This window comes from Lepidochelys kempii, chromosome 4 (genome assembly GCF_965140265.1).
Source record: "Lepidochelys kempii isolate rLepKem1 chromosome 4, rLepKem1.hap2, whole genome shotgun sequence".
NCBI classification, from domain to species: domain Eukaryota; kingdom Metazoa; phylum Chordata; order Testudines; family Cheloniidae; genus Lepidochelys; species Lepidochelys kempii.
The window spans coordinates 59,507,064-59,534,848 of record NC_133259.1 but is presented as its reverse complement, the minus strand read 5'-3'; the positions used below and the strand labels follow the sequence as shown (position 1 = coordinate 59,534,848).

The window sequence follows — 27,785 nt, the reverse complement described above, 5'->3', positions numbered from 1 at the left end:
CTCGAAACAAAAAGATAAAGACCTTTTCTTTCAAGCTACAGTTGCTCAAATTACTTCAGGAAATGCCAAACGTTTTATGTCCCTGAAATAACATTTTGCTGAGCTGTCTCACTAATTGTAAAATACAGTCATGGTCAGAAGGCAAAAAAGAAGTCAACAGAGAAGGCGGCTGCTTCTTAGAAATGGCATCTGGTAATGGGTTAGAAACTGAGCAACAATAGATTCTGAATCCATCTGTATCTTTGCTGAATTGTGCTGTGGTTTGTCACACTGGAATAAGTGTCTTCTGTTACTAGTAGAAAACATTCTTCCTTAATTTTGAGCACTCTTTAGAATATATTTTAATTATGTCAAGAGACAGTTTGTTATTATAATGTACTAACAGTATAACTGGAAAGTTGACGAAATGTAAATTTGAATATTTATAGCAATTTTAGGTATTTTCCATCCTTCTACTTAAGAAATCATTGTTCCAAATTAGTGATTCAGTTTGATGTTCCTTTTCAAGCAAATATGTTATATTTAATCCTCCTAAAGTGGTGTGACTTTAATATAATTTCCACTCTATTTGATGAAGAGCACCACCAGATTGAGACAGTGTCAATCTTGACCTCCTGATATCATTCCTAATAGATCTGTCTTGTGAGTCAGAAAATGATTAAGACAGTGCTTAGCTTAAAAAAATATGTTTTACTGAATTGCCAGAGGTGGTCTTGCCTCCACTGGTTTCCATAAAGGGCGTTGGGGCATCTTCCTAGTAGAAGTCTATTCATATATAGAACTCTCTCCATATTTACTCTGCTACATTGGTTGAGTCATTTGAGAAACTTTATACAATTACTACTACTCTGGCATTTTAACAGACTTTCCTTAATAAACTCAGGCCTGGGCTACACTACGAGTTTGTCGGCTTTAGCAGTGTTAAATCCGAATTAATCCTGCACCCGTCCACACAATTAAGCCATTTTTTCGACATAAAGGGCTCTCAAAACCGATTTCTGTACTCCTCTCCAACGAGGGGATTAGCGCTGAAATTGACATCACCATTTCGAATTAGGGTTAGTGAGGATGCAATTTGAAGGTATTGGTCTCCGGGAGCTATCCCACAGTGCACCACTCTGGACAGCACTCTGAACTCGGATGCACTGGCCAGGTGTACAGGAAAAAGCTCGGGAACTTTTGAATCTCATTTTCTGTTTGGCTAGGCGAGCTCATCAGCACAGGTGACCATGCAGAGCTCATCAGTACAGGTGACCATGCAGTTCCAGAATTGAAAAACAACTCCAGCATGGACTAAATGGGAGGTACTGGATCTGATCGCTGTATGGGGAGAGGAATCCGTGCTATCAGAACTACATTCCAAAAGGCGAAATGCCAAAACATTTCAAAAAATCTCAGAGGCCATGAGGGACAGAGGCTACATCAGGGACACAATACAGTGCCGGGCAAAACTTAAGGAGCTCAGACAAGCGTACCAGAAAATCAAAGACTCAAACAGACGCTCCGGGACAGAGCCCCAGACATGCCGCTTCTACACTGAGCTGCATGCAGTTCTAAGGGGGGCCGCCGCCACTACCCCACCCCTGTCCGTGGACTCCGAGGATGGGATACTCTCCGCCATGGCTGAGGATTTTGCAGATGGGGAAGATGACGAGGAGGACAAGCTTGGGGAGAGCACACAGCACACTGTTCTCCCCGGCAGCCAGGATCTTTTTATCACCCTGACTGAAATACCCTCCCAACCCAACGAAGCCAGAGAAGGGACCTCTGGTGAGTGTACCTTTTTAAATATAATACATATTAAAAAATGCTTGCTTTTATAATGATTAAGTAGCCCTGAGGACTTGGGATGCATTCGTGGCCAGTATTGCTACTGGAAAAGTCTTTTAACGTGTCTGGGGATGGAGCGGAAATCCTCCAGGGACATCTCCCTGAAGCTCTCCTGGAGGTACTCTAAAAGCCTTTGCAGAAGGTTTCTGGGGAGAGCAGCCTTATTCCGTCCTCCATGGTAGGACACTTTACCATGCCATGCTAGTAGCAAGTAATCTGGTATCATTGCATGACAAAGCCTGGCAGTGCATGGTCCCGGTGTTTGCTGGCATTCAAGCAACATCCGTTCTTTATATGTGTTATTCTCAAGAGAGTGATATCGTTCATGGTAACCTGGTTGAAATAGGGGAATTTGATTAAGGGGACATTCAGAGGTGGCCATTCCTACTGGGCTGTTTGCCTGTGGCTGAAAATAAAACCTCCCCGCAATTAGCCATGCAGTGGGAGGGGCGGCCATTAGCTCTGAGCTGTTTGCATTTGGCTGGCAGGGATCTTCCCTGATACCAGCCAGGTGGTGGGGGGAGGGGAAAAGCGATCATCCCAGAGAATTGGATGGGGGGAGGGGGTTAGTTTGGTTTCTGCTGCTGCACATTAACAGGAAAACTGCAGCAGTAAATGGCCAACTCAACGGGCTTTGCTTGATATGGGAAAGGAGGGGGCTGCTGTTATGAAGGTTGCAGAAGCCAAAAGACTATGGCTTACCATGGCTGCCTGCAAGCCGAGTTCTGTTGCCTGGCCCTGAGTGTGTGATCTCTAACACCAAAGCCGCAGGCACTCAATATAAGATGCAAAATGCGACCTTGTACCAAAATCACATGTGCTATGCAATGTGAATAGTGTTGTTCACTGTGAAAGAGTATAGCCATTGTTCTGTCAAATGTATCTTTTTAAATACTTCACTCCCTTTTTTCCTCCAGCAACTGCAAATGTTTCAAGCCTCCCTCCTCTGTCCCAGAGGCTATTTCAGATAAGGCGGCGAAAAAAACGCACACGCGATGAAATGTTCTCTGAGCTCATGCAGTTGTCCAGCACTGACAGAGCTGTGTAGAGGGACACAATAGCAGAGTACAGGACAGTAGCCGATGAATGTGAGGAGAGGTGGCGGCAGGAAGATCAGAGGAGGCATGAGGAAATGCTGGGGATACTGTGGGATCAAATGGACATGCTCCGGCGTCTGGTGGAGGTTCATGAATGGCAGCAGGATCACAGACTGCCGCTGCAGGCCCTGCTTAACCGTGCTCCCTCCTCCCCAAGTTCCATAGCCTCCTCACCCAGACGCCCAAGAACGCGGTGTGGGAGGCTCCGGGCACCCAACCACTCCACCCCAGTGGAGAGCCCAAGCAACAGAAGGCTGGCATTCAACAAGTTCTGTTTGTAGCCCCACCACAGTTAGGGAATCCCATTGCAGCAAAGCTATCCACTATGATCTGCGCATTTCTCAGAGTCAGTACCTTTGATAGCAGCAGCTCAGTGATTGCGTTGGCTACTTGCATCACAGCAACCCCCACAGTAGATTTGCCCACTCCTAATTATTACCAACTTGACCGGTAGCTGTCTGGCATTACAAGCTTCCACAGGGCTATTGCCACTCACTTGTGAACTGTGAGGGCTGCTCTCATCTTGGTATTCTTGCACTTCAGGGCAGGGGAAAGCAAGTCACAAAGTTCAGATGCGTAAGGGCACTTCCATGGAACTTTGTGACGAAACTTAAAAGGGAAATGACCTGGCTGAGTCACTCCCATGTTTGCCCAGGCGCCCCGACCTCATCGAGGTCGGTTAAAAGAGCACCCTGGACTATGTCGACGACAGCTAGCAGTCATACTGCAGTGTCTGCTGCCAAAAGCAATGCAGTACCACGTCTGCCAGCACCCAGGAGACATACGGTGACGGGTATGCTGAGCGGGCTCCATGCTTACCGTGGTATGGCGTCTGCACAAGTAACTCAAGAAAAAAGGCACAAAACGATTGTCTGCCCTTGCTTTCACGGAGGGAGGGAGGAAAGGGGGGCCTGATGAGTACCCAGAACCACCCGTGACAATGTTCTAGCCCCATCAGGTACTGGAATTTCTACCCAGAATTCAAATGGGTGGTGGAGACTGCGGGAACTGTGGGATAGCTACCCACAGTGCAACGCTCCGGAAGTCGACGGTTGTCTCAGTACTGTGGACACACTCCACCGACTACATGCACTTAGAGCATTTGTGTGGGGACACACACAATCGACAGTATAAAAACGCTCTTTACAAAACCGACTTCTGTAAATTCAACCTAATTTTGTAGTGTAGACAAGGCCTCATATTTAATCTCAATGAACAATGTCCTAAAAAATCTTAAATTTGACTATCAATTTTCTTGTTCAAAATTGTACTTATTTAAGGACAGACAGGCAGAAATGGGTTTCCTTCTACCCATTGATCAGTCATTCTCAAAACATGAGAGGAAAAAGGAGGACACATAGTCTCATGAATAAACAGAACACTTTTGCTTCCTCCTTAGAATCTCAAAATGACAGAGTGATGGGGAAGAGAGAAAAATCAAAGTGCAGCTTCATATAGAAACTGGAGTGAGTGCTACCAAATCAGTGTCTATGTAGCTGAAGTGAGACTGCCTTCTCCACAGCTGTAAATATAATGGTCATGTTGGTGGAAAAGGAAGAAAGAGATTAAAAACACAAAGAAGAAGGAGGAGGACAAAAGAGACAAGAGGAAGGCGAAGAGAAAGAGAGTTAAATGGGAGGAAAATAATTTTTAACCAAGTCGTTTATCAAATAATGTATTATACATCGACTAAAGATAGGAATTTGGTTTTGGTTCTGTTGATGTGCGTTCATTGTAGGCAGACATCTTTAAACAGCATAATCTGGATATTGATATGTGCTAGGTTTATAGGTTTCCCCCTTGCCTGTGATCATCTCTTGCTCCTAATGTAGACTTTTAAATTAACTGTGACAGAAGAAAAATAAGGAAGATATTGAAGTAAAGTAGAATGCCCCCAAAAAGGGGATAAGGGAAGAAACTCTAAAATGTTCCAAAATAACTAAAATTGGCCAACTATCATTTAAACAGCTAGCGTCAAAGCAGGATACCATGTGCATTTGATATCTCCCATCCTTCATTCAGTTATGTGTGAAAACAAATTCTCAGATGACTTTGGAGGAACTCTGTTGCTTGACTAAAAAGGGGCTGAATCTCATTTACACTGTATTGCTCCAGCAGAATAAAGGGGTCTTAAAGGGGCTTAGATGTAAATGAGAATCAGAGTTGAACTGAAATAGACTTGTGACTTTTTCTGAGTTTCATCAGTTATATTGAATACCACTAAAACCAATAATTAAGGCAGAATATGTACAGAATATGATATATACCACACGATATATGCATTTAAAACATTTTAAATATTAAAACCAGCTATCCATATCAACAGCGCTAAAGCATTCTAAAACATAATTACTGTGCCATTATTCCATGTCTCAGATGGTCAAAGCCACTTGATGTTTGGTCTTGTGCCTCACAATGTACCTGTATGCAATTTATGATGCAGCAAACATGTCCTGATGCACTTTCTTGCTCTATCATACTGTACTGTAGAGTGCACTTCCCTGGATCTTTTGGTATTTCCATTCACTTCATGTACACTACAGGCCTCTGTGCACTGTAAGGGTTAATCCGTTTATTTTTGTTGTTGCTTCTTAATTCAGAAATCCTGACTGTTCTTGAAAAGGACAAGTGGCCAATATTAAATCTTACGGAAGAATTACAAGTATTGATTTTGGAGAATCACTCTAGTCCTATATGAACATCTTCGAGAGAGTCATATTTAAATATAACCATTATTACTGAGATTCTGAACTCTTGACTCATGAAAGCTCCCTTTAAAATCAAGAGGAGTTTTGACTGTGTAAGGCGGGAGCATGGACCCCAAAAGAAGACTCTATGCCCATGCTACTGCCTTTTACATTGGAAGTGCTGCTAAAGTTCAAGGTTGTTTCTGTAGTTATATGTAGACTATATGAGAATTAACAAAAACATGATACATGTAATTATTCAAGCAGTCAGAATAAAATACATTTAGAGATATTGATCCCATTCATCTGAGTTAAATGCTGAAAATGAATTTGTTTTGAGGAATGCTGCTCCCAAAGACAGCTGCTATGGACAAGGCACTGCATTACCCTTTCAAAGAGGCAGAAATTATAGCAGTTATTTCTTTTGCTTTAAGCAAAAGAGTAAATTGGTAACATTTTGCCAGTTCAACAGATCTCATAAATTGCTAGTTAAGGATGCCCTTCCCTTAAGCTATGATCAGCCAGTAAGTGATTGCTGTCATGATGTCCACCACAGGTCCCACAGACTTGTGTTTTGTGGCTTTAACTTGTATTTGTTTGGGAAGTTTTGTGAATAGACTGTCATTGTTGCCATTCTGAAGTGGAATGAACTTTCCTGATAGTGAAGTGGAATTAATCTCTTACCATTAATAAAGTTATTTTTTCCCTAATTCACTTCCAGAGTTGTTAGTATTGTTATTGGTCAAACTCTGGTCTCCTTGATACTGCTGTAAGTTCAGAGTTACTCCACTGAAATCACTGAAGTTGTTCTGGATTTATGCCAGTGTAACTGAAAGCAGAATTTGGCATGGTTACTTCAAATGCATCTACATTGCTATTTATGAAATCACAATAAGGGAATATGTAACAGTCTGCTTCCTGCCATATTTAAGTTCCACCCTTCTCCCACTTTTGGGGTGCACTCTGAGAATGTTTTATGTTTTACTAAAACTTGGTGTAGGATTCCATGAACTCAGTGTCTTCATTATTAATTTTTTCTGTATTTTCAGGAATTATTTACTTGATATCAACTCTCAGTCATTTGGATCATACCATGATGTTCTTGACTGTTTCTGCACGGGATGGAGGTGGCCTTACCTCTGTTGTTAATGCATCCGTCACAGTAAACATCCTCCAGACCACTTTGGCACCAGCTATATTTGAGAGGTCACGGTATACCTTTTCTGTTCCTGAAGATATCCCTGAAGGCAGCCCTGTTGGAACTGTAAAAGCCAGAGAGCCTTTAAGTAAGTTGCCCTCTTAGATTGCATTCAGACAGATTACAACACGTTCTAATTGTAACTGGTACAGAAACATATGAAAAAGATCTCTCTCTTTTAGCTCATCATTTTTTAAAATGTGTCAAACATACTAGTAGGCTGGTGGACTCAATCACCCAGCTGTGGAAAAAATCAGCCGCACCGAGATCAGTTCATAGTCCTTGCCTCAGTGATCTCTGTATTGTCCAACACGCAAAAAAGGAAATGTCGAGTGAGAACGCAAAATAATAGTCCTGTTTCTAACATAATCTGTGGGACCCTTTGGCATCTTAGTAGTCAGAGCCTCCACCCAGCATAGGTGAATTTGCGGAGCGTCTCACCCCCTCGTAGTCATCCACTGCAGTTACAGGAGTGTTTTCCCAACTCTCTCCTGGAGGTTCCCTCTGAGAATTGAGACCCACATTTATATTCCTGCCTGGTAATCATCAGACCCAGTCACCTGATGCTGGCCAACTGGGTCAGATGATTCTCTGCACCTGCCTGCCAGGCTTCTCTCCACAACAGGAATAACCAGGCTGTAAAAAGAACAGTTCACCATTACAATACTATATACAAGAAGTATGCTTAAGTTTACAATTGGATCCCCTTTGTATGCCTTTAGAACATAGATTCCCAAACTGTGGTCCATGGAGCACTTCTTGGTGGTCTGTGGTGAGCTGGTAGGTCACATGGGGTACTGCTTCCACCCTAATTGGTCCACACTGAAAAAGTTAACAAATCCCGGTATTAGAGCAATAGTAAGGTGCAACTCTTTGAGGGAATCTAGACAACTTGTTGCCTCAAAAACTGTTTTCCCAAATCAAATGGCGAAATCCTGGTGATCTTATAATGTTTTTCTAAATCTATTTTATTCTTTATTTTCTTAGAGGAAAAGGCTCAAATCCTGCTACATTCTTTATAGCTGCAGAAGACCCTAACTGGGCAGCTCTGGTGTGGCTCTTCTGCAGATCATTGTGGAGGCAGGATTTGGGAATCTCGCAAAAGGAATCCAAATACCATGTTGGTGATGGAGTTCTACATATAAGGAAGCAGGGGCAAGGGCTTTGGATAGATTTGTGAGTACATCAATCCACCGCCTTTCTCCCCCATGGAAGGACAGTGTATTGGCTGCAGGTGTCCTGCCAGGGCTAAAGTAGTGCCCAGGGAGTGGCTCTGCTAATGTTCTGTGGTCCTGTGGAAAAGGATGGGAAAGAATATTAAGCTGTAGTGGAATATTTAATGATCTTGGACGTAGTAAAAGTACATTTAGAGAAAAACTCAATGAAATACAATTCTTTTAATGTATTGCCATGTATCTCAGTTCTTGCTGTAGTGAATTTCAGCTTATAGTGAAATTGTTCTGTTAAAAATGGCATAATTATTGGAGGGTTTCACTATATTTTATATAACGAGAAGAAAATGAGAGAGCAATGACATTTTCTCTATAAAGGTTTATCATACCAGGGAGTTGAAAATCAAACATCTCATAAATGGACAAAATAGATGCAGTCAAATGCAGCCTGTATAGTATTCATTTTATTGAAGGGCTCCAGGGACATGAGCAAGAAAACATAAAGAGCTCAGGAAAGAAAAACATCTGTAAAGGGGATTTCATTTTTTCAGCTGATTCTAACAACATTGCAGCATATTCTTCACAGATGTTCTTTAGTGTATTGTATTAAACACTCATATTATCAGTTGCTTATTTTTTTTACATCGGTTGTTTTTGTTCCCACTTGTAGATACTTTAGAAGTGATCTCTTACAAAATTTCCTCCGGTGATCCTTATGGAAGATTCTCTATTGACCCTCAGTTTGGAATCATTCTCACCAAAAAGCAGCTGGACCATGAAACTCAGTCTCTCATTGTGCTTACTGTCCAGTCGCAGTTGGGCAGCTCTGCTGTCTACAGTAGCACCCAGGTCAATATATCTGTGATTGATGTCAATGACAATCCTCCAGTATTTCTTACAGAATTTGATAAGATAACTATATCTCATAGTACAGTACCTGGCACAGCTCTGTACATTGCTCATGCAGAAGATAAAGACAGTGGGCTAAATGGGGTAATCAAATATACTATTGCAAACAGGCAGTCAAATGCATTTACCATTGATCCAAGCCTTGGGGTGGTATATCTCACCAGGACTCTGTTCACAGATAAGCAGCATGAATATGCTCTGCACATAACTGCTGAAGATTACGGAACTCCTCCACTGAGTTCTCTGATAATACTGACAGTGATTGTTGAAGAGCAAAAGATGGGCACCACCTTGACTTTTGAAAACTTGGTGTATCAAGTGGAAGTCAGTGAGACTTCTTCACTGGATGCCAAAATTCTACAAGTACAAGCCCACACACAAGTTCCACAGCACACTGCCTCACAGATGGTGTACTCCCTGGAGCCTAGCACAGATTCTGCTGCATTTGGAATTGACCCTGTCACTGGCTGGATTTACCTCCGGAAGTATCTGAACTATGAATTTACACAGATGTACAATTTTAGAGCCTTTGTCAGCAGCCCAGAGGACAGCTCAGGGCAAAATGCGAGTACATCAGTAATTGTTAATGTCCTGGATGAAAATGACAATTCCCCGATGTTCATGCGTGATCTTTATTTTTTTGAAATTGAGGAAAGTCCAGTTCCCCGAGGTGTGGTTGGTACCATCACAGCAGTTGACAGAGACTCAGGAAGAAATGGACAGCTTTCCTATTTCCTCTTGTCAGATGGAAAGTTTTTCAAGATTAATTCCAACACAGGTAGCATGTTATGAGTTGTAATCTCCCCGTTATTTCTTTTAGAAAGAAGTCTTCCTCTAAAGGAATTAATGTAATGTGTGAAGTCCAGGAACTGTCATGTCTCTCTTGGGTGGGCGTACGCATAATTAATACGCATAATTCAGAGCCTCAAAAAGTTGGGATGGAATAATCAATGAAGAATAGGATAACCTAGAGGGTTTGTTTTTTCACTCTCAACTCAGTCATAGCTTTTCTTTGCTTACTCATTCATAAGTCTGTGTTTGACCTTAGAAAATTTGGGAGTATTAAATAATAGCTTCAATAAATCATATGAAAAATTCCTAATTGTCTAGTGGTCAAGTAAGGTTGAAAAGAAATGATCAGCGAGAAACAAGAATGAAAGGAATAGTGACATTTTAAAGGGAGCACATTTGTGAAAATCTTGAATAGTATATGTTAAAACTGTGAATTGAAGATATCAGTAGTGTTGCAAAAAGAAAATTGTCTCAGAAAAGTTATGCACTGTAAAATGAATCCCAAAATGTTCTCAGTGATAACCATTATCTCCAGTATGTTTTCGTAGTGTAGAATAAAATACTGAGAGTCATGCAGAAGGGAAGCCTTTAAGAAACACAGGTACTGTGAATATGCTGACTAGCAAGAGATTGCTGTTGCAAGACACATCTGCAATGTGAGATTCCACCACGTAAAATGGTGTATAACCAGGGGTCAAAGGGCCCTTCTAGATACTTTGGAAATGTGACATCTCAAAATAAAACTACTGTTTCAAAGTAAAGTCTTGTATAATAAGTTTATGAAAGTTCAAAGGTAAACAAAGAGAGGGAGACAAGTAACAGAGAAGGTCTTAAAATGTATAATATAAGTTCATCTGTCTGAAAAATAGGGACACTCAAAATCCTCAGATAAATGTGAGTGCACTTGAGCAGCTGTCCGGAAGCTTGTATTAAATTTGACCCCTGGAATCTCCAGCCTCAGAGTACGGTGAAGATTAGGTTTGCTGATCATGAGAGAGACTCTGTGTTGAGTTTCCTAACTCTGAAGCACAGTGAAGATAAGGTCAGCAGTTAAAGTCTGCACTTCAGGTTCTCCAATCTGGGATACAATAAGAGAGGGTCAGATTTCTCCTTTAAAATAGCCAGCCTGCACAGTTGGCTAATATTGTTTCATTGTGCGAGTTTCTGGGATCCAGAGTACAGTGAAGAGTGTAGTATGACCCTGGGGTATATAAGTAAACTTTGATTAACTAGGTGTTTTTGTGGAATGAAGTTTAGTAAACTGGGATAATATTCTCTATACTGTAGTAGGTATATCAAATGACGCAAGCAGTTGGTTTAAACTCTGCATATTTCTATTAATTTTATACAGTCTATTAAGATTTCACTAATACAATGAATACACTAATTCAGTGCCTTTTCCCCCTTTTTTAAAATTTTTTTGTTTTGTTTTTTGGTCCAACAGGTGAAATTATAAACTGGGTTGCATTAGACCACGAGCAGCAAACTCACCATCGATTGATCGTACTAGTGACTGACCACGGTGCTCCCCGGCGTAATGCCACAACAACTGCATATATCTTAGTTGCTGACCTCAATGATAATCAGCCTTACTTCCCTCAGATTCCATCTGGAAAAGAAGTAACCTTCAAGGTTTGTAGTAACTGTTTCAGTGATTTTCTAATCTGGTCAATCATAGGAGTGCAGGATTTGTTTTGAGCACCATCTTGTGGCAAAAAGCTTGAATTGTAAATGAGACTTCCTTCCAAAGCTCAGTTCACACACCACAGTGTTGTGAAATACATGTGCTCTGAGTGCTACATGGACATTATTAAATCAAGTGTATTCTCTCTGTAAGACATGTCTTTTATTCCATGTGAAAGTTACATTGCCTGTTTCCCCTAGCATGACCTAAACGAACAGCGTATTCAGATTCAATTAACAGCCTGACATTTTAGGGTCAGTATCAAATAAACAACTTTTTAAAGAAAATTACTTCTAATGTATTAGTTGCTTTTTATTATGGTATTAAATATCATAGGGCAAAAATTGGGTAAGGCATTCAAGATTTGGCTTCATGTATCATATGGGCAATGTGAATGTATGAACAGTTGGACTTGAACTGTTTCAGGACCATTAGGAGCTGAAGATTGTACTGGTATTTTCTTTAAATTTTGCATCTCATGTTTTACTTATGCTCTCAGAAACAAGAGATATTAATAATTTCTGTAGAGAAGAGACATGCGGACAAATGAACTTCATTGGAGATTTGCTAGAAATGTATTAATTTAGCAGTATCTCTGAAATGTAGCTTATTTTCACTGACTGTAGCCATTTCTAGAATGGAAAGTGCTCCTACTATATAAGTACTGAAGTTAACTGTTTTGTGGTGTATGAATTCAATTATGACGCATTAATGTCCTTTATAATATGTAAAGTGCTCTTGTAAACACATTGTTTGATGGCAGGTTTTGGAAGGACAGCCAGAAGGTACACTTGTCACCACTGTGTTTGCAAAGGACCTTGATTTTGGAAACAATGGTGTAGTGTTATATTCAATATTGTCAGGTAAGAATTTATAATTATTGTGCCCAATAGAAAGTGTATTAAAATAATGATGGGTCTAAGGGAGCCGCTACACATACAGAGTCTGGTTCCTGTTTACACTGAGGCTCAATTAGATAACTCTGGCAGTGAAAAGGGGCCTTGAAGTGAGACTATGTTTACAACCACTTTTGAGCTCCTTTTACGCTGCCATAGCAGAGCCCTCTGTATAAGTAATAATCAGGGTACCATATGACAAATAGGTCATACCAAAATGATCGCGGAGGCATGAGCAGCTAGCTTCCTTCCCATCATCCTCTGCCTCTTCACAGGGGTTTACTTGCTCCTATGACAAGTCACAGAATCTTCAGTTAAAAACTGCAGCTTTCCCAAGAGTAGGACCATAATCATCCAACAGCACATACAGTACAGAGTTTGTCATTATGAGCAACTCTTCAACATCTCAATGGAAAAATGATCTCCTCTTTCCCATGACCAACTGAAAATCTTCCTGCTATAGGAACAGTTCATGACAGCCTGAAACAGGCATCATAAGAACATAAGAGCAGCCATACTGGATCAGACCAAAGGTCCGTCTAGCCCAGTAGCCTGTCTTCCTACAACGGTCAATGCCAGGTGCCCCAAAGGAAATTAATAGAACAGGTATCATCAAATGATCCATCCCCTGTCACCCATTCTCAGCTCCTGGCAATCAGAGGCTAGGGACACCATCCCTGCCCATCCTGATGAATAGCCATTGATGGACCTATCCTCTATGAACTTACCTAGTTCTTTTTTGAACTCTGTTATAGACTTGGTCTTTACAACATCCTCTGGCAAAGAGTTCCACAGACCAACTGTGCATTGTGTGAAAAAATAGTTCCTTTTGTTTGTTTTAAACCTGTTGCCTATTAATTTCATTTGATGACCCCTAGTTCTTGTGTTATGAGAAGGAGTAAATAATACGTCCTTATTTACTTTCTCCATACCAGTCATGATTTTGTAGACCTCAATCATATCCCCCCTTAATGGTCTCTTTTCCAAACTGAAAAGTCCCAGTCTTATTAATCCCTCCTCATACGGAAGCCGTTCCGTACTCTCTAATAATTTTTTTTGCCCTTTTCTGAACCTTTTCCAATTCCAGTATATCTTTTTGGAGATGGGGTGACCACGTCTGCATGCAGTATTCAAGATGTGGGTGTACCATGGATTTATTATCAAAAGATAATCTGAGCAAACGATGAGGCTTGTGTTTTTTAGCTCAGTTTTTACCCTTTGTTTGGCAATATGTGTGTCTGATATTGTTTGGCAACATAAAAATCCCCCAGAACTCCTACACATAGGAGATGGAATAGGCCTTAGGACCTGATTCTGATTCCAGTGAAATCGATGACAAAGATCTCCTACACTTCAACAGGAGAAAGATGGATCCATTAGTGCTAATCAGAGATAAAGATGTGTTCTTGTCTGTCTGTGTCATACATAAAATAAGAAGAGACCATCTAAACAATGAGAAAAACATGGCAGTTCCCTTGGCTATACCACATTATTTGTTCAAGACTGCAAAACCTGTTAAGAATAAAACTTTATTTCTGAAAAACTGTCAGTAAGGCGTTCACATCAGAATTCCGTAACGTTATTTTTTATACCCTGCTTTGTTTCACAGGATTTAAGGAGTCAATGTCTTTCATGCTTAATATTTTAAATCTGTAATAATTGACACATAAGACAAACATTTGATTGAATACAGGCTATGCAAGAAAACGGCTCTGATGTTTCCATCTGAGTTCTACAGTTTCTCATCTGTCATCTTTGCTTAGCTAGAGCTCAGACCCATGCCTCAGTCAGTTTAGACTTGTCAGTCTTATTTGTCACTTCAGAGTAAAGAACCAAAACTAAAGTATCATAAAACTAAATTACATCTCACTCTTAAGGAGAAAGGGAGGAAGTAATACCTTCATGGCAAGGCAGAGGTTACTTGTTATTATGAGCTATATTCCCCGGTATTTTCATGGACTATACTTGCAATTGTAGGAGGAAAACACCATAACCTCCATAAGGGCCCAGATGTTAAATCTGCTCTCTCCCACCAACAGACACTTTTTAAAATTAAATTTTTACAGCTGGATTGAAAATATTTCCGTTGTAATGTATTTGTGTAATAAGAATCAACAGTTTTTATTAATCTGAAGGTTGGTTTTTATTGCATCTGTTTCTCTGAAATAATACAATTTTTTTCTATTATGCAAAAATTACAAGGTGCTAAGAACCCAGGTATACTCCTAAAAATATAGATCCAGATCGCCACCTCCTGAGGAGAGGACCAAAAGGGACTGAAAACTCCTCTGTGTTGAACTATAGAGTTGTCAAAAAATTGTCCCCTCTAGTGCGATTTGAGAGTTAGAGGGCTGCAGAGCAGGTGGCAGTCAGGGCCTCCCAACCCTGTGGACCAAGTCTGACAAATTAAAGGCTAGTCTGTAGAGACGGCTGTCTCTCTGCGTAGTTCCACCTTCCCTTCAGTGTCACAAAGGTTTCCCCCATTGGCTACACAGCGAAGCTTTGGAGAGAACTCAGTAGGAATGCAAATTATTAAAATGGTTACTACCCCAAAATTTAACTGTTTTTGGTATGTTACTGCTACAAATGTCAAAAGGTTAAATATGTTATACTCTGATTAAAAACCTTATTTGGTCAAATAAAGTAAACTAAAAAAAATCCGGTTTCAGAGTAACAGCCGTGTTAGTCTGTATTCGCAAAAAGAAAAGGAGGACTTGTGGCACCTTAGAGACTAACCAATTTATTTGAGCATGAGCTTTCGTGAGCTACAGCTCACTTCATCGGATGCATGCCATGGAAACTGCAGCAGACTTTATTTATACACAGAGAATATGAAAAAATACCTCCTCCCAATCCACTGTCCTGCTGCTAATAGCTTATCTAAAGTGATCATCAGGTGGGCCATTTCCAGCACAAATCCAGGTTTTCTCACCCTCCACCCCCCCACACAAATTCACTCTCCTGCTGGTGATAGCCCATCCAAAGTGACAACTCTTTACACAATGTGCATGATAATAAAGTTGGGCCATTTCCTGCACAAATCCAGGTTCTCTCACCCCCTCACCCCCCTCCCAAAAACCACACACACAAACTCACTATCCTGCTGGTAATAGCTCATCCAAAGTGACCATTCTCCCTACAATGTGCATAATTAAGGTGGGCCATTTCCAGCACAAATCCAGGTTTTCGGTGGGGGGGATGTGAGAAAACCTGGATTTGTGCTGGAAATGGCCCACCTTAATTATGCACATTGGTTAGTCTCTAAGGTGCCACAAGTACTCCTTTTCTTTTTTCAAAAAAATCCAGACCCCTCTTCAACTGTGAAATTAGATATTTTGTCAGTGATCAAATCTAGAGGCATCTGACCTTCTCCGATAATACATTTGTATTTCCTGGCTAATGGCATTTCATGTCTAGATCTTTTATTTCACAGTGGAATGTGGCTTAATATTTAAAAAATAAGAAATCAAGAATTTAGTTTTGAGATATTGTTCAGAAGATAATCCAGTACTAAAACATAATAAAGAAATATAGTCTATATTAATTACTAGAAGACTACTGTAAAAAACAGGAATCAGTTTGGGATCTGCATGCAGATCCCAATGTTCTTTTCAACAATTAAGGGACTGTCCCAGGATCAAGAGTTATGAATATCAATGTCCACAGTGCAGCTTTCAAGGTCTACAGGGATGCTAGTCACTGAGTAATGTTTAGTGTTCTTAAGATCCTTAAGGAAATTCCCAGCTAAAAACAGATTAACTTGTGTAAAGAAGTTAATCATAAATGGCACCTTTATTTAAGGGAGGAAAACCTTTAAGGGATCATTGTAGTTTACTCAAAAGACACAACTGTTAGCTTTTGAAAGTAAATGTTTCACTTTAAAACAAAAAATAAATCAAAACAAAACACCCTCAAATGCTAAAATCTACAGATGTGCAGGATCATCCAATCACAGTTCTGCTCCTATGTCATCACTCATAGAATGACTGATAATCGGCACAGTCATAGCCTTGAAAACCTCCATCTTTATGGCATCAGTAACTGAAAATAGATCTATCTGGACTTAGTTTACTCTTGTTAATTATACAGTAGCATTTCCGAAAAGTGCACCTGTCTTTACATTTCATAAAGTGCACCTGTCTTTTGCTTCATAAAATATGCCTGTCATCTTTAAGACCACCCAGTAGCACTGGAAAAATACAGCCTTTTACAACTCTTTGCCTAAAGCAGTTCCATTCACAACAATTCCATAAAAACATCCAAGATATGAAATTTAGGAGTGTTGTCATATTGTGAGATTTAGGATAGATATGCGGTTACCACAACTGTAGGAGTTTACATGCCAGGGACATGCAGGGTGACAAAGGTCACAGCTGTCTGCCAGAGACAAGTCAAAAGCTTGCTCTCTAAGGGAAGGAGGAGCCCAGACCTTAGTAGAGATGGAATTCACAAACTTCATGTTCCCTGTGGTATCCATACTATTGGAGGGCCTTGCCAGTGACTCCCTCTCACCCAGTGAAGACAAGACCCTTGCCTTCCCTCACCAGAATGAATTGAAGTTGGCAAAAGTTCTTGAATTACTTACCCTCTCCAATGATCAGGTTTCAAAATAAGTGGAAACTTAAATGGGGCTTTATATAGAATACAGTTCCTCTAGAAATCACATAGGAAAATAATTAAGATAATAGCATTTGCATATTGAGGTCACTTATATTTGAGAAAGATCTAGTGTCCTCCTGTGATTAGTCGCTAATGATAGGTTTTCAGAAACAGATTGTGACAGCTTTGGGATTCAGGGCTTGAAAACCAGTTGAGACATCTAAATGAATTACGCAGCACCCTGAATGCCTATGTTCTAATGGCTGGAGGAACAGTTCTGTTACAGTTTCATGGTCGGATTCCTCAATACCTTACAGTTCTACCTCCTCTTTATCTAGATTTGCAGTATGTGCTGCTTTGTGTGGAAAAGAGCTAAGGAGCTTCGTGAGCATTGGAGAATAGCAGATAAATGCGAGAGCGAGCAGAACAGCGAGTGGATTGGGCAGCAGAGGGGAGGGAAGCACAGTGGAATAGAATACCAGGGCACCAGCAGGGAACTAACCAGGAGGGGAGCACTGGGCGAGTAGGGACCCAACCACCCTAGGTGGCTAGGGTTTTCTTCTTTCCCCACTTCTTCCTCTTTCCTCGGTTTCTTTATTTCCCCCCTCTGTTTCCCTTGTTCTCCCCTCCCCTTTATTAACAGAGCACATTGAGATGCATTGACTCAGCTGCAGTTGCCAGATGCATACTGCCTGTGGAGCACCAACTCAGGCAAATGCAGGGAGTGTGCACTCAAGAGCATTAACTAACAGTCGGAATAGCAATTCTGGAATAACTCCCAGTGTGGACACTGTATTCCAGAATAAAAATCACTTGATTCTGAATTATAATTCTCCACAATTGTTTATTCCTCAATAGCTATTCTGATCAATTTCCCTGTGTAGAAGGGCCACGTATCTAAATGTGATATGATTGTATTCCTTTTAACTGAAGGGGGGGGTGTTGGTTACGAGGGGTGTGGCTGCTCAGCTATTTTTGGTTCTTGGCGAGTAGGCTTATTTCTCAGGCTAGCGGGTGTTGGGTACGTTTTTTCAAGTCCCGATTACATTGATGCATCAGGGTAATAGAGAGCACAGGGGAATTTTTTCCTTTCTCTCATGCACCCACTTCAACGGTATCCAGAACACTGGTGTTTTTGTTCCTCAAGCATTCATGAGAGAGGTAGGCTAGTGTGACCTGAGGCACTTTGCCCCCAAAAGGGGGCGTGGCTGGGAAAGCAGGCCCTCTTCTTCCCCTTCAACTTTAGAGCTAATGCTGGGGGCATTGTATGCTGCAAGAGTATATTATTTGCTGAGCACATTCTCCCTGCACAAAGGCAGGCATTTTACAAGACGGAGTACTCCATAGACAGCATTTGATTGGCAACTGCAGCTGAGACAGTGCACCTCCACAGCCGCTTTTAATGCAGTTGTGGCTATAAAAACCGCACTGTTAAATTGGATTAATATTACTTCTGTTTAAATTGGGTGTTCTGAATTTTATATATCTCTATGAAATGTCACACATAGAATTAGTGCAGTGTTGCATATTAACATTAGATAAATGACCATGACAATTACTTCATGTATGTTGTAAATTTAATTGTTTGCATTATGTGTGTTGTGCATATATATTTACATTGTATATATTTGTTTTTGTACAGAGGTAACCCTTAAAATCTCTGGTTTAGATAACATCTCCTTGATGTTTTCTTATTCTGCCTCATATTTATGGAATCCTGAAACAATACCAAAACTATGTTAAGTAAATCAAAAGTGTGAAGTTTTAAAGTATGGTCTAGATGTGTATGTTTGTCTTTTATTATCCTGATTTTATAATTTGTTAAATCAATAAAGAATATTTTTTTTAAATTCAGCTAATTGGAAACCACCTTCATAAAATTGAAAAGGTTTGACTTAGAATTGTGTGCAGTGGATGATAGTTCTGTTTTGAAAGGATTTTGAGATTTCAAAATTTGGCTTCATTCCACATCTAAGTAAAACTTGAAAATTTCAAAATTCTCTGAAAGAAAATTGCTCCCAAATTTGTTTTGGATCAATCACAACATTTTTATGTACAAAAATGAACCATTTTGTTTAGATTTTGACTTTTTATTATATTACAATACATAATATAATACTAAATAAAAAATTCTAAACAAAAAATCATTTCAAAGTGAGGGTTTTTCTAAACTATTTTTTCCTAAAGAATTTCATGCAGCATTTTGTTTTCAGTGGAATTGCATTCTCTGATGGAAAATGGCTCCATCTTAAGTTTTTCCAACCAGTTCTAGTTTTACTCTGCTTTATTCAAAAACCTTGCTTTTGACTGGTTGCTTATTTTTCTTTCTCTTATCAAGTAAGCAAGGTTCACTCCTCCTGTAGTTTTACTGACTGACACCAATCTTAGATTGTACTTCACACCATAGCTGCACACCATCTGTACAGCATTACTTGAAAGAGAAAAACAAATCTGATTCTGAGAGCTGCTGAGCACCCTCGACTACCATTGACGTCAGTGAGAGTACTTGTAGGAGCTCACTCATGCTGTAACTACTTTACTTGGGGGTGTTCTTTGTTTTGTTAATGTAAGCTTCGTTTTGTCAGAACATGAAGGATATTGTATTCATGCACATCTATTTATTATTAGTTTCAATTCTCTTTAATTTTCATTGTCAATTATTTTAAAATGCATAATTTCTAGCACGTTATAAACATATGCTTATAGTTTGGTTTTTTAGTCCTATTTTTTCTGTCTCCTTCAACTTTCTCTTCTACTGGAATTTTCTGACACAAAATGTTGGAATAATGGAGGGTAGCTGTGTATGCTGTGACACATGCTATTAAGGCCTTAAACCCAAGCCTTACCAAGGGTAATATATGAAAACAGTTGTAAAGCAGCATTAATTTTCTGAAAATCCAGGGGAAAAGTGCAGAATACAATATTGTTCCATTAAATATATTTGCTTGTTCACTTTGTGTCTCTTTGGCTGGTAATTTCCCAGGTATACTGCACAATAAAAAGCAAGAATCAAACCAAAAGGGGGTTAATTGAGGCATTAGAAATGTATATTCACTCTAAAATAACCTTGAAACACAATGGAAAAATCTCCTACAGATTGACAATCAAAGCCATGTTTTCACGTTAGTCTCTTAAATTGCATATTCAAAGTATCCAGAACCAAATATTTTGTGGACACAGTTGGGGTAAGGTAATTGAATGCATAAATGGCCATTTGTGTGTGCATCTCTCTAATTTGCATATGCAGATTTGGGGAACAACCGCTCGGGTTCTCTATGGAAATTTAGCTTTTTATGGATATTTTGTGTACTACATCTGTCTTTGATTTGTTTTTACCACAGTAGCTTATTAGAATATGCTGTATGACATGGGTCCTTGGCCAGAAGAAAAGGGGCTGTTACCACTTTAAAGGCTCCCTGTGCAACTGGTAGCAGAGGGGGAAGGGGTATACTGGGCTGGAGCAGGTAGGAGCAAGAGGTGGCGGGCCCAGGTCAGGGGAGGCACTGCCCTTCCAGCTGACTGAATGAGGGGGGCTTATTTATACTCCATGCAGCCCCCCTGAAACCCTCTTTCACCTGGGTTAGGTTGGCAGCATCCACCCTCCCACCCATGAAATCTGAAAAAGGCCTGGGTTCCTTCATGATGTGCTGTGGGCACTATGCTAGTCACCCCTTTTTCCTTGTGGGCTGGGAAGGAATTTTTCCCTCACTGCCAGGTTGGCTGAGGAGGGATGTGGGGTGGGGTTTGCCTTCCCCACAGTGGGTTTGGGACCCAGTGAAGTGGGACGGGGGTCTAGGCTATAATGTTGCAACTTAGTGCCTAAAACTTGTGCCAGATTTCCAATGCAGATACTCATTATGGAAGGGATATGGTTATTGGATTAAATGGATTGGAAAAGGATTTAAAGGAAAGTATCCTTTAATGGAGCTGAGGAAGTGGGTTGGGCCTTCTGTTTCAGATACAGCAGGGAGCTGAACCCCCTCCTTTTATAACCCCCTTAACCCTCATGTGAGGGGAAGATAGCAGTGTCCCAGCAATGGGATGGCTGGGCCCAGGTTGGGGGTTATGTGGACATTTTTAAGGAAATGATGATGACCTGCACTGTGCAATGTATTTTTAGGTATTCCCAGATATTTTAAGTGAATAAAGTTGCAGCCTAATTAAACCACATCCTTTGTCTGCTGGCTGGGTGACAGCAGCTATTATGCTATGCAGTTATATTTGACACACAAGTTCACCTTATTAAAAATACTCTATACACAATATTTTAAGGGGGAATTTTTTATAACAAATGAATTAGAATTTTAAAATTTTTTTTTGCACATTCTAGTAAAATTGGGGAGGAAATCTGCTATTTCGTTCTAGGAATTTCATTATTTCAAGTGTGATAGAGAAGGCATAAATAGCATGGTGTAGCAATACTCTTGTTAGTTAGCATTTTCTTGCTAGTCTAGAATAAATACTAATGTGAAGTGGTTACTAGTGATAATTTAAATGAGAATGTACTGGTTATTGGCAGTGTGGCCGCTCTTTGTATAAACTATAAAAGGGTAGTTTCTTATTATCCTATTTTGTTCTAGGGCAAATATGCATAGGATTTTAACTCCCTTAGAGTACATGCAAAGTGTATTGTTCCTATTCAAAGCAAATACAAGGCTATTTACACTACCCTAGGCGAAGATCAGACTTTGAGAGTCACAATTCTGTTCCTGCTTCCTCCTTGTTTTATGTGGGAAGTAAGTCAGCCCTATATCTGTCTCAGTTTACTTCCCCCTCCAGGACAGTTCAGCTGCTAAGTCCACCCACTCTCTGCTTATGCCTATCCACTCCCTGTCCACTTTCTCTCTTGTGTTAGTAGCAGTCCTATGGGAGCTGATATCCCCCTTGTGCACAATCCAGTAATGTAGGTAGTCTGGTCATGGAAATAAGCGGGTGCCTTATACCTTGTAATCCCCATGAATTGGCATTGTGTCATTGAGCTCACAGCAGATCATCCTAATTATGATCTTGCTCCTCAGAGGTGTGGAGCCCCCACAACTCCCATAGAAGTAAATGGGACTTGCAGATTCTCTTACCTCAGGGACATACTCTGTATTGTTAATTACAAAGCATAGTAATATGTGATCATGGAAGGTGTGTCTTTGGGGAAGTAATATTGTATCTTCAACATTTATATTAACAGTAATTAATTTCTTTTTTTGCTGTAGAAGATAGTTTTGGTCACTTTCAGATTGATGCCAACAGTGGTGAGTTAAGAACAACTGAAGCTCTTTCATATAATTGGAGACCTAACTACAGAATACTGGTCACTGCAAGTGACCAAGGAATGCCTCCTCTTCAAGGACATGCAGTTGTTAACATTCAGGTACCTGTTTGTTTAGCATGGATTGGAAAACTGGTACTGTATTTTCAGTTTATTTTTTTAAACCTTTTAGAAACCCAAAGGATGAAGATGTTGAAAGTAAAATGTATATATTTTGATATAAAGAGCACATCTTCTCATCAGAATTCTCTGTAGTCTAGCTATTGTTCTACTGAACCAGGAAATTAGAGGGTGAACGCATTTTGCCTAATTTTGAAACCATTGCATTATTACGAGTTCAGAAGTTTGACATGCAATTTACAATGTTCATGTCCTTTTAGGAAGAGATTATAAGAGAACATAAGAGAAGAGAGGGAAAATATCCAATAAAAAAATTACAAATGGAGCAGAGAGTAGACAAAGTGAAAAGCCAATACAGAGAGACTGAAAACAGAGTAATTCTGAAGACAAAATACTTAAAATACATGCAATTTCCCCACTATTACCATGTCTCTTCTCTGCCTGCCCGCACCCTTCATGCTGGCTGATATGGAGCTGTCAGAGAGACCAGCTCTGCCATGCGTGGGGAGTGTTAAATTTACTTTCGTGCCCTCTCTGTAGCCACCTACCCTCTGTCCATCAGAACCACGGTAGATCTGCTTTGTCGGGGGTCTTCTATAATCCCTTAATTATAGGTTGAATGTCACCCAGAATATTGTTCGTATATCACCAGTAGGAAGGTTAATTTTTGGAATATGCTAAACGTTTCTCAATCATGAGACTGATGCAGCTCAACTATTGAAGAGTTTCTCCCATTCTGAGATCATTTCAATGATCTGTGGTAAAGGAAATTCTTGGACAATTTAACTAATCCTCAACAAAATCAATTGCTATTCGTATTTGGCAAACTAAATTGCGGATGGTGATTTCTGGGCAACACCACATCCCTGCCACAGGAGGGAAGGCAGCTCAAGAGTAAAGCTGGGTGAGAAACAGTTTTGCCATCCCATTAGAATTTGAGACTTTGAAAAATGTTCCCATCTCAGCTCTATTGAGGAGCTCTGCTGCGGGAAGAGAGCAGTGGGGATGGAGCCTCTTTGTGGAGCTCGTAAGATTCAGGGAGGGGAGATTACCTCTTGTTCCCTACTCTGCTCCAACCTTGAGTGCCAAGGTGCTTGGAAGGATGAATCTAGGTAGTGACTTGTTGGAGGATTTTCTAAGGTTGATTTTTAACTTTTGTTAAATTTCAGGGGAGGAAGGGGGATTAAAGCTTTTCCCTGTGTTACAAGTATACAATTGTGGGGTCTGTTCTGTCCTTGATGTCTGTTAATGGGAATTATGCATGAACAAGCTACAAATGACTATAGCCTCTTAATTAGTAAAGAAAAACAATATTGCAAAAAATCCCAATAGTAGCAATGGAAAAAATATTGCTGTCTTTGTGCTTTTGTTTCAGGTAATCCCATTTTCTAAAGGGAGATCTGTCTTTTCTCAAGATATCAGGCACTTTGTCATACCTGAGAATTTTAAGCCTGCACAAATATTGAGCTCGGTGAAGTTGCCTGGTCATTATCTGCAAACCAACAGAAAACTGCATTTTAGTGTATCTGAAGAAGAGGGTGATGATCATTTTGAAATAGATAGTTCGACAGGGGATCTGTTTCTTTTCAAGGAACTTGACTATGAAACAACTTCTCACTTCCTTCTGAGAGTTGTCATGAAGGATTATAATAAGAATCCTCCACAGAACTACACTATTTTCCTCGGTATTGATGTAGAAGATCAAAATGACCACTCCCCTTATTTCCAGGATAACTTCATAGTGATTGGCATAGAGGAGAATGTACCTGTTGGCACTCTGGTGTACACATTCAATGCAAAAGACGGAGATGGCAGTTTTCTGAACAGCAGAGTACAATATTCCATAGAAACGAGTGACTCTGGTGAAAATCCCTTTCTCATCCACCCTTCATATGGCACCTTGATCACAGCAATTCCGTTAGACAGAGAGGTCACTCACTCTGTTGTGCTGACAGTGTCTGCATCAGATCAGGCAATAAACTTGACAGAGCGCAGACTTGGTTCCCTGACAGCAAAAATTGTCATTTTAGACATTAATGACAACAGTCCCAGTTTTGTTTCTTCCTCTCTTTCCTATGTCATGGAGAACGCAGAGGTAGGCTCTCTGGTGCATCATGTAATTGCAGAGGATCCAGATGAAGGAAGGAATGGACAAGTTACATATCACATTCTTTCAGGCAATGAAAACGAAGCATTTCTGTTAGATAAAACCACAGGTACTGTATATTCTATATAGATTCTTATGCTATGCTCATCACCATACTATCTGCCCACCTTCCAGGAGTGTATTAACCAGTGTTACTAACATCTGTCACAGTTTTGTTTTTTCAACCTCAAGCTAAGGGAAGAAGTGTGTGCATTGGAGTGGGTTTTTTTTAGATGTGTTTTACACACACACACAAACAGCTTTATATTAGAGAATGCAAGGTAAAAGAAGGACACCTTGTACTTACAGAGGAAGATGATGATATAATGATCCTTAATTTCTGTTGGAGTTCATTCCCCACTCTCACACTTTTTTCCCCCAGGAATGCTCTGTCTCCCGCACAAGATCTGTAACACTAATGCCACATCCATTTCAAACATTAATCCATTTTTTCCCTTTTTATAAGGGGTGTGCAGTTGTACATCTTTTTCAGGATATAGTTGTTACCACTTATTTTTGGTTTATAGTCTCATTGCCAATCTTCTCTGTGATTGCAGGCCCATGTATGTTAACTGTTTGTGGGACTCCCATAGATTTGGGACAAATTTCTGGAACAAGAAAAAAGTTTCTCTCACACTGCTCTTTTACTACCATGGACACACAAATATTTTTTAAAATGATGAAAAAGAACCCTCTCAAGTGTAAAATAAACATCACATTAGAAAGGGCTTGTCTACACAAACTTTAGTTTGTGGCAAGCTGAGGTATGACTCTACCTAGCCTGCCGTGGTCTAATTGTGTGACTTTGCCGACGTGCATGAACAGCTCACTAAAATGCTTTGATTTAGTTCTTTGGAAACAAATAGATCAAAGCAAATTAATGAACTGTTAATGTACATCAGCAGGGTGCACGTGGACAGTGAGAGTGTAGCAGGCTAGTGTGAGGAAGATTTCCCCACCATCTGACTGCAAACTAATTATTTGTGAGGACAAACCCTTAGTTCCAATCAGTTACGCCAGTGCAACTCCATTGGAAGCCTGATAGAGTACTTCTACACAGGAATAAAAGACCCGCAGTATCGCTGGACTGGCCTGGGTCAGCTGACTCGGGCTTGTGGGGTTTGGGCTGCGGGGCTAAAAATCACTGTGTAGACATCTGGGCTTGGGCTGGAGCCTGAGCTCTGGGACCCTGCAAGGGTGGAGGGTCCCAGAACTTGAGTTTCAGCCCAAGCCTGAATGTCTACACTGTGATTTTTTTCAGCCATGGAGCCTGAGCCCCATAAGCCCGAATGAGCTGACCCAGGCTAGCCGCTGGCTTTTTATCATTGTGTAGACATGAATGAAATGTGCTAATGCAGTGGTTCTCAACCAGGGGTCCCCTGGGGGGCCGTGAGCAGGTTTCAGGGGGTCTGCCAAGTATGGGTAGCATTAGATTCACGGCAGAAAGCCGAAATCCCACCACACGGGACTGCAGCCGAAGGCACCAAGCCCACCACCTGGGGCTGAAGCCAAAGCCTGAGCAACATTGCTTCCTGTGGCCCTGGGCTATTGCCATGCTTGCTGCCCTGTAACATCAGCCCTGGCTTTTATATACAGAAAAACAATTGTTGTGGCACAGGTAGGCGGTAGAGTTTTTACAGCATGGAGGGATCTCAGAAAGAAAAAGATTGAGAACCCCTGTGTTAAAGTCTTTAGCACAGAATTAAGAAAGCAGTGGGGTTACATGTATGTCACTGAAGGCGTAATTTGTCTAGTAGAATCTTTATCATGTGGTGATGATACAAGGAAAAAACAGCCTGACTCACATATGGAGCCCAAGGCTGAGTTTGCAGGGCTGTCAAGAGGGTGCTGTGATATCACAGTGTTTTAGAGTAGATAGAAAAAACATCTTATTTGTAAAGTGAACACATTTGATATGAAAATCAATGCCACATTTACAAAGTTTTACATTTTCAGAGCGAATTGCACATTAAGAGATTATATAAATATTTGCACTACTTGAGCTTCTCTGGGACTGCAGAGGTTAAACGAATAGTGACTGACTATTGTGATAGTGTAACTTACTGTACTAAGAGGGGAGTGTTGTAAGGAAACAATGCCCTTTTGAACTTTCTTTTCCTTATAACAGGGTTGCTAACCACCGTCTTTCCTTTGGACCACAAAAGTCAAGAATACTACCATTTGACTATCATGGCTCTTGATGATGGCACACCAGCACTCTCTGCAACCCAGATGCTGACTGTAAACATTCTTGATGTAAATGATGAGAGGCCAGTATTTCAAAAGCAATTGTATGAAGCTGCAGTCTCTGAAAACCAAGATCCTGGAGAGTTTGTCATTAAGGTGGAAGCTGTAGACAGAGATTCAGGTAATTTCAGTCATTTTAGCCATTACTTTCATGCTGGAAATAATGTTAATGTTAATTACCGCATCTTGGCTCCATATTTCTAAACCTATGAATGAAGATGGACTCCCCAGAAAGGTTTCACTCTTCTCCATGGAAAATTCAAGCAAGCCAGGGAAAGTGAGAAAAATAGAAGTAGTCTTTCTTGTTTTGCTTAGAGTTTTTGCTGAAATCAGAATCCAGTTTTGAATATTCAGGACCAAATACCAAAACTGTATACAGTAGGTTGTTCCTCATTTCCAAATTCCAAAGTATAAATAATCAGCAAAGAAAAAGTATAGAAGACTACCATTGCTGAGTAAAGGGATGTTGCGAGATAAAAATCTAAAAAAAGAAATTACTCAATAATAACACATTAAATAATTAAAACAGAAAGACTATTTAAAATATAATTTATCTTGTCATCCTTTATGCTGTTTAGTCTTTGCATTTCACTTAGGCATTCTGATCCACATGAGTGGAGCCCCAGTGAAGTCTAGTGGTTCTGTCCAGAGGTCCATCTGTACAGATCACATTGGAGGATTGTGTTCTTAGATTTGGTGCTGAAACTTGTCTGGTCAGGTTCAATTTTTGGCTTTCATGCCCTAGCGTAATGCTGCAGTGTTTGGGTTGCAGACACTAAAGGGGAATGTTTAAATTTATAAAAAAATTATATTTAAAAGACTTCATATTATATCTACTAATACTAGGCTAAGGAGAACATTTATTTAAACAAAAGGTAGAAAAACTAAATGTTGCCTCAAGCTATGTAGCACTCTCCCTTTAAAACATACTTCCCAAATGTCAAATTTCCCCAGCAAGGGGCCTTTTGCTCTAGCACCCTATATAAAAAAGTTTACATTAGGTGAGCTGTGGGTGTATTTTCAGAGTGAAATCCTGGTTCCATTGCAATCAATGGCAAAACTCCCTATTAACTTCAGTAGGCCAGAATTTCATCCTCTGTGCTTAAAGAAAGAATATTATTACAAAGGACTTGATTCTCATGCCT

At 40.3% G+C, this 27,785-nt stretch overlaps 1 protein-coding gene across 1 annotated transcript in view; it reads left to right on the top strand.

Moving 5' to 3' along the window:
- Positions 1-27,785, top strand: part of DCHS2 (dachsous cadherin-related 2) — a 232,071-nt gene that overhangs the window by 151,454 nt on the left and 52,832 nt on the right. The window contains exons 4-10 of the mRNA XM_073343187.1: positions 6,664-6,900; positions 8,655-9,671; positions 11,130-11,317; positions 12,133-12,232; positions 22,072-22,229; positions 23,623-24,463; positions 26,522-26,761. Coding sequence (XP_073199288.1) covers positions 6,664-6,900; positions 8,655-9,671; positions 11,130-11,317; positions 12,133-12,232; positions 22,072-22,229; positions 23,623-24,463; positions 26,522-26,761 — 2,781 coding nt within the window. The remainder of the gene's footprint in view (positions 1-6,663; positions 6,901-8,654; positions 9,672-11,129; positions 11,318-12,132; positions 12,233-22,071; positions 22,230-23,622; positions 24,464-26,521; positions 26,762-27,785) is intronic.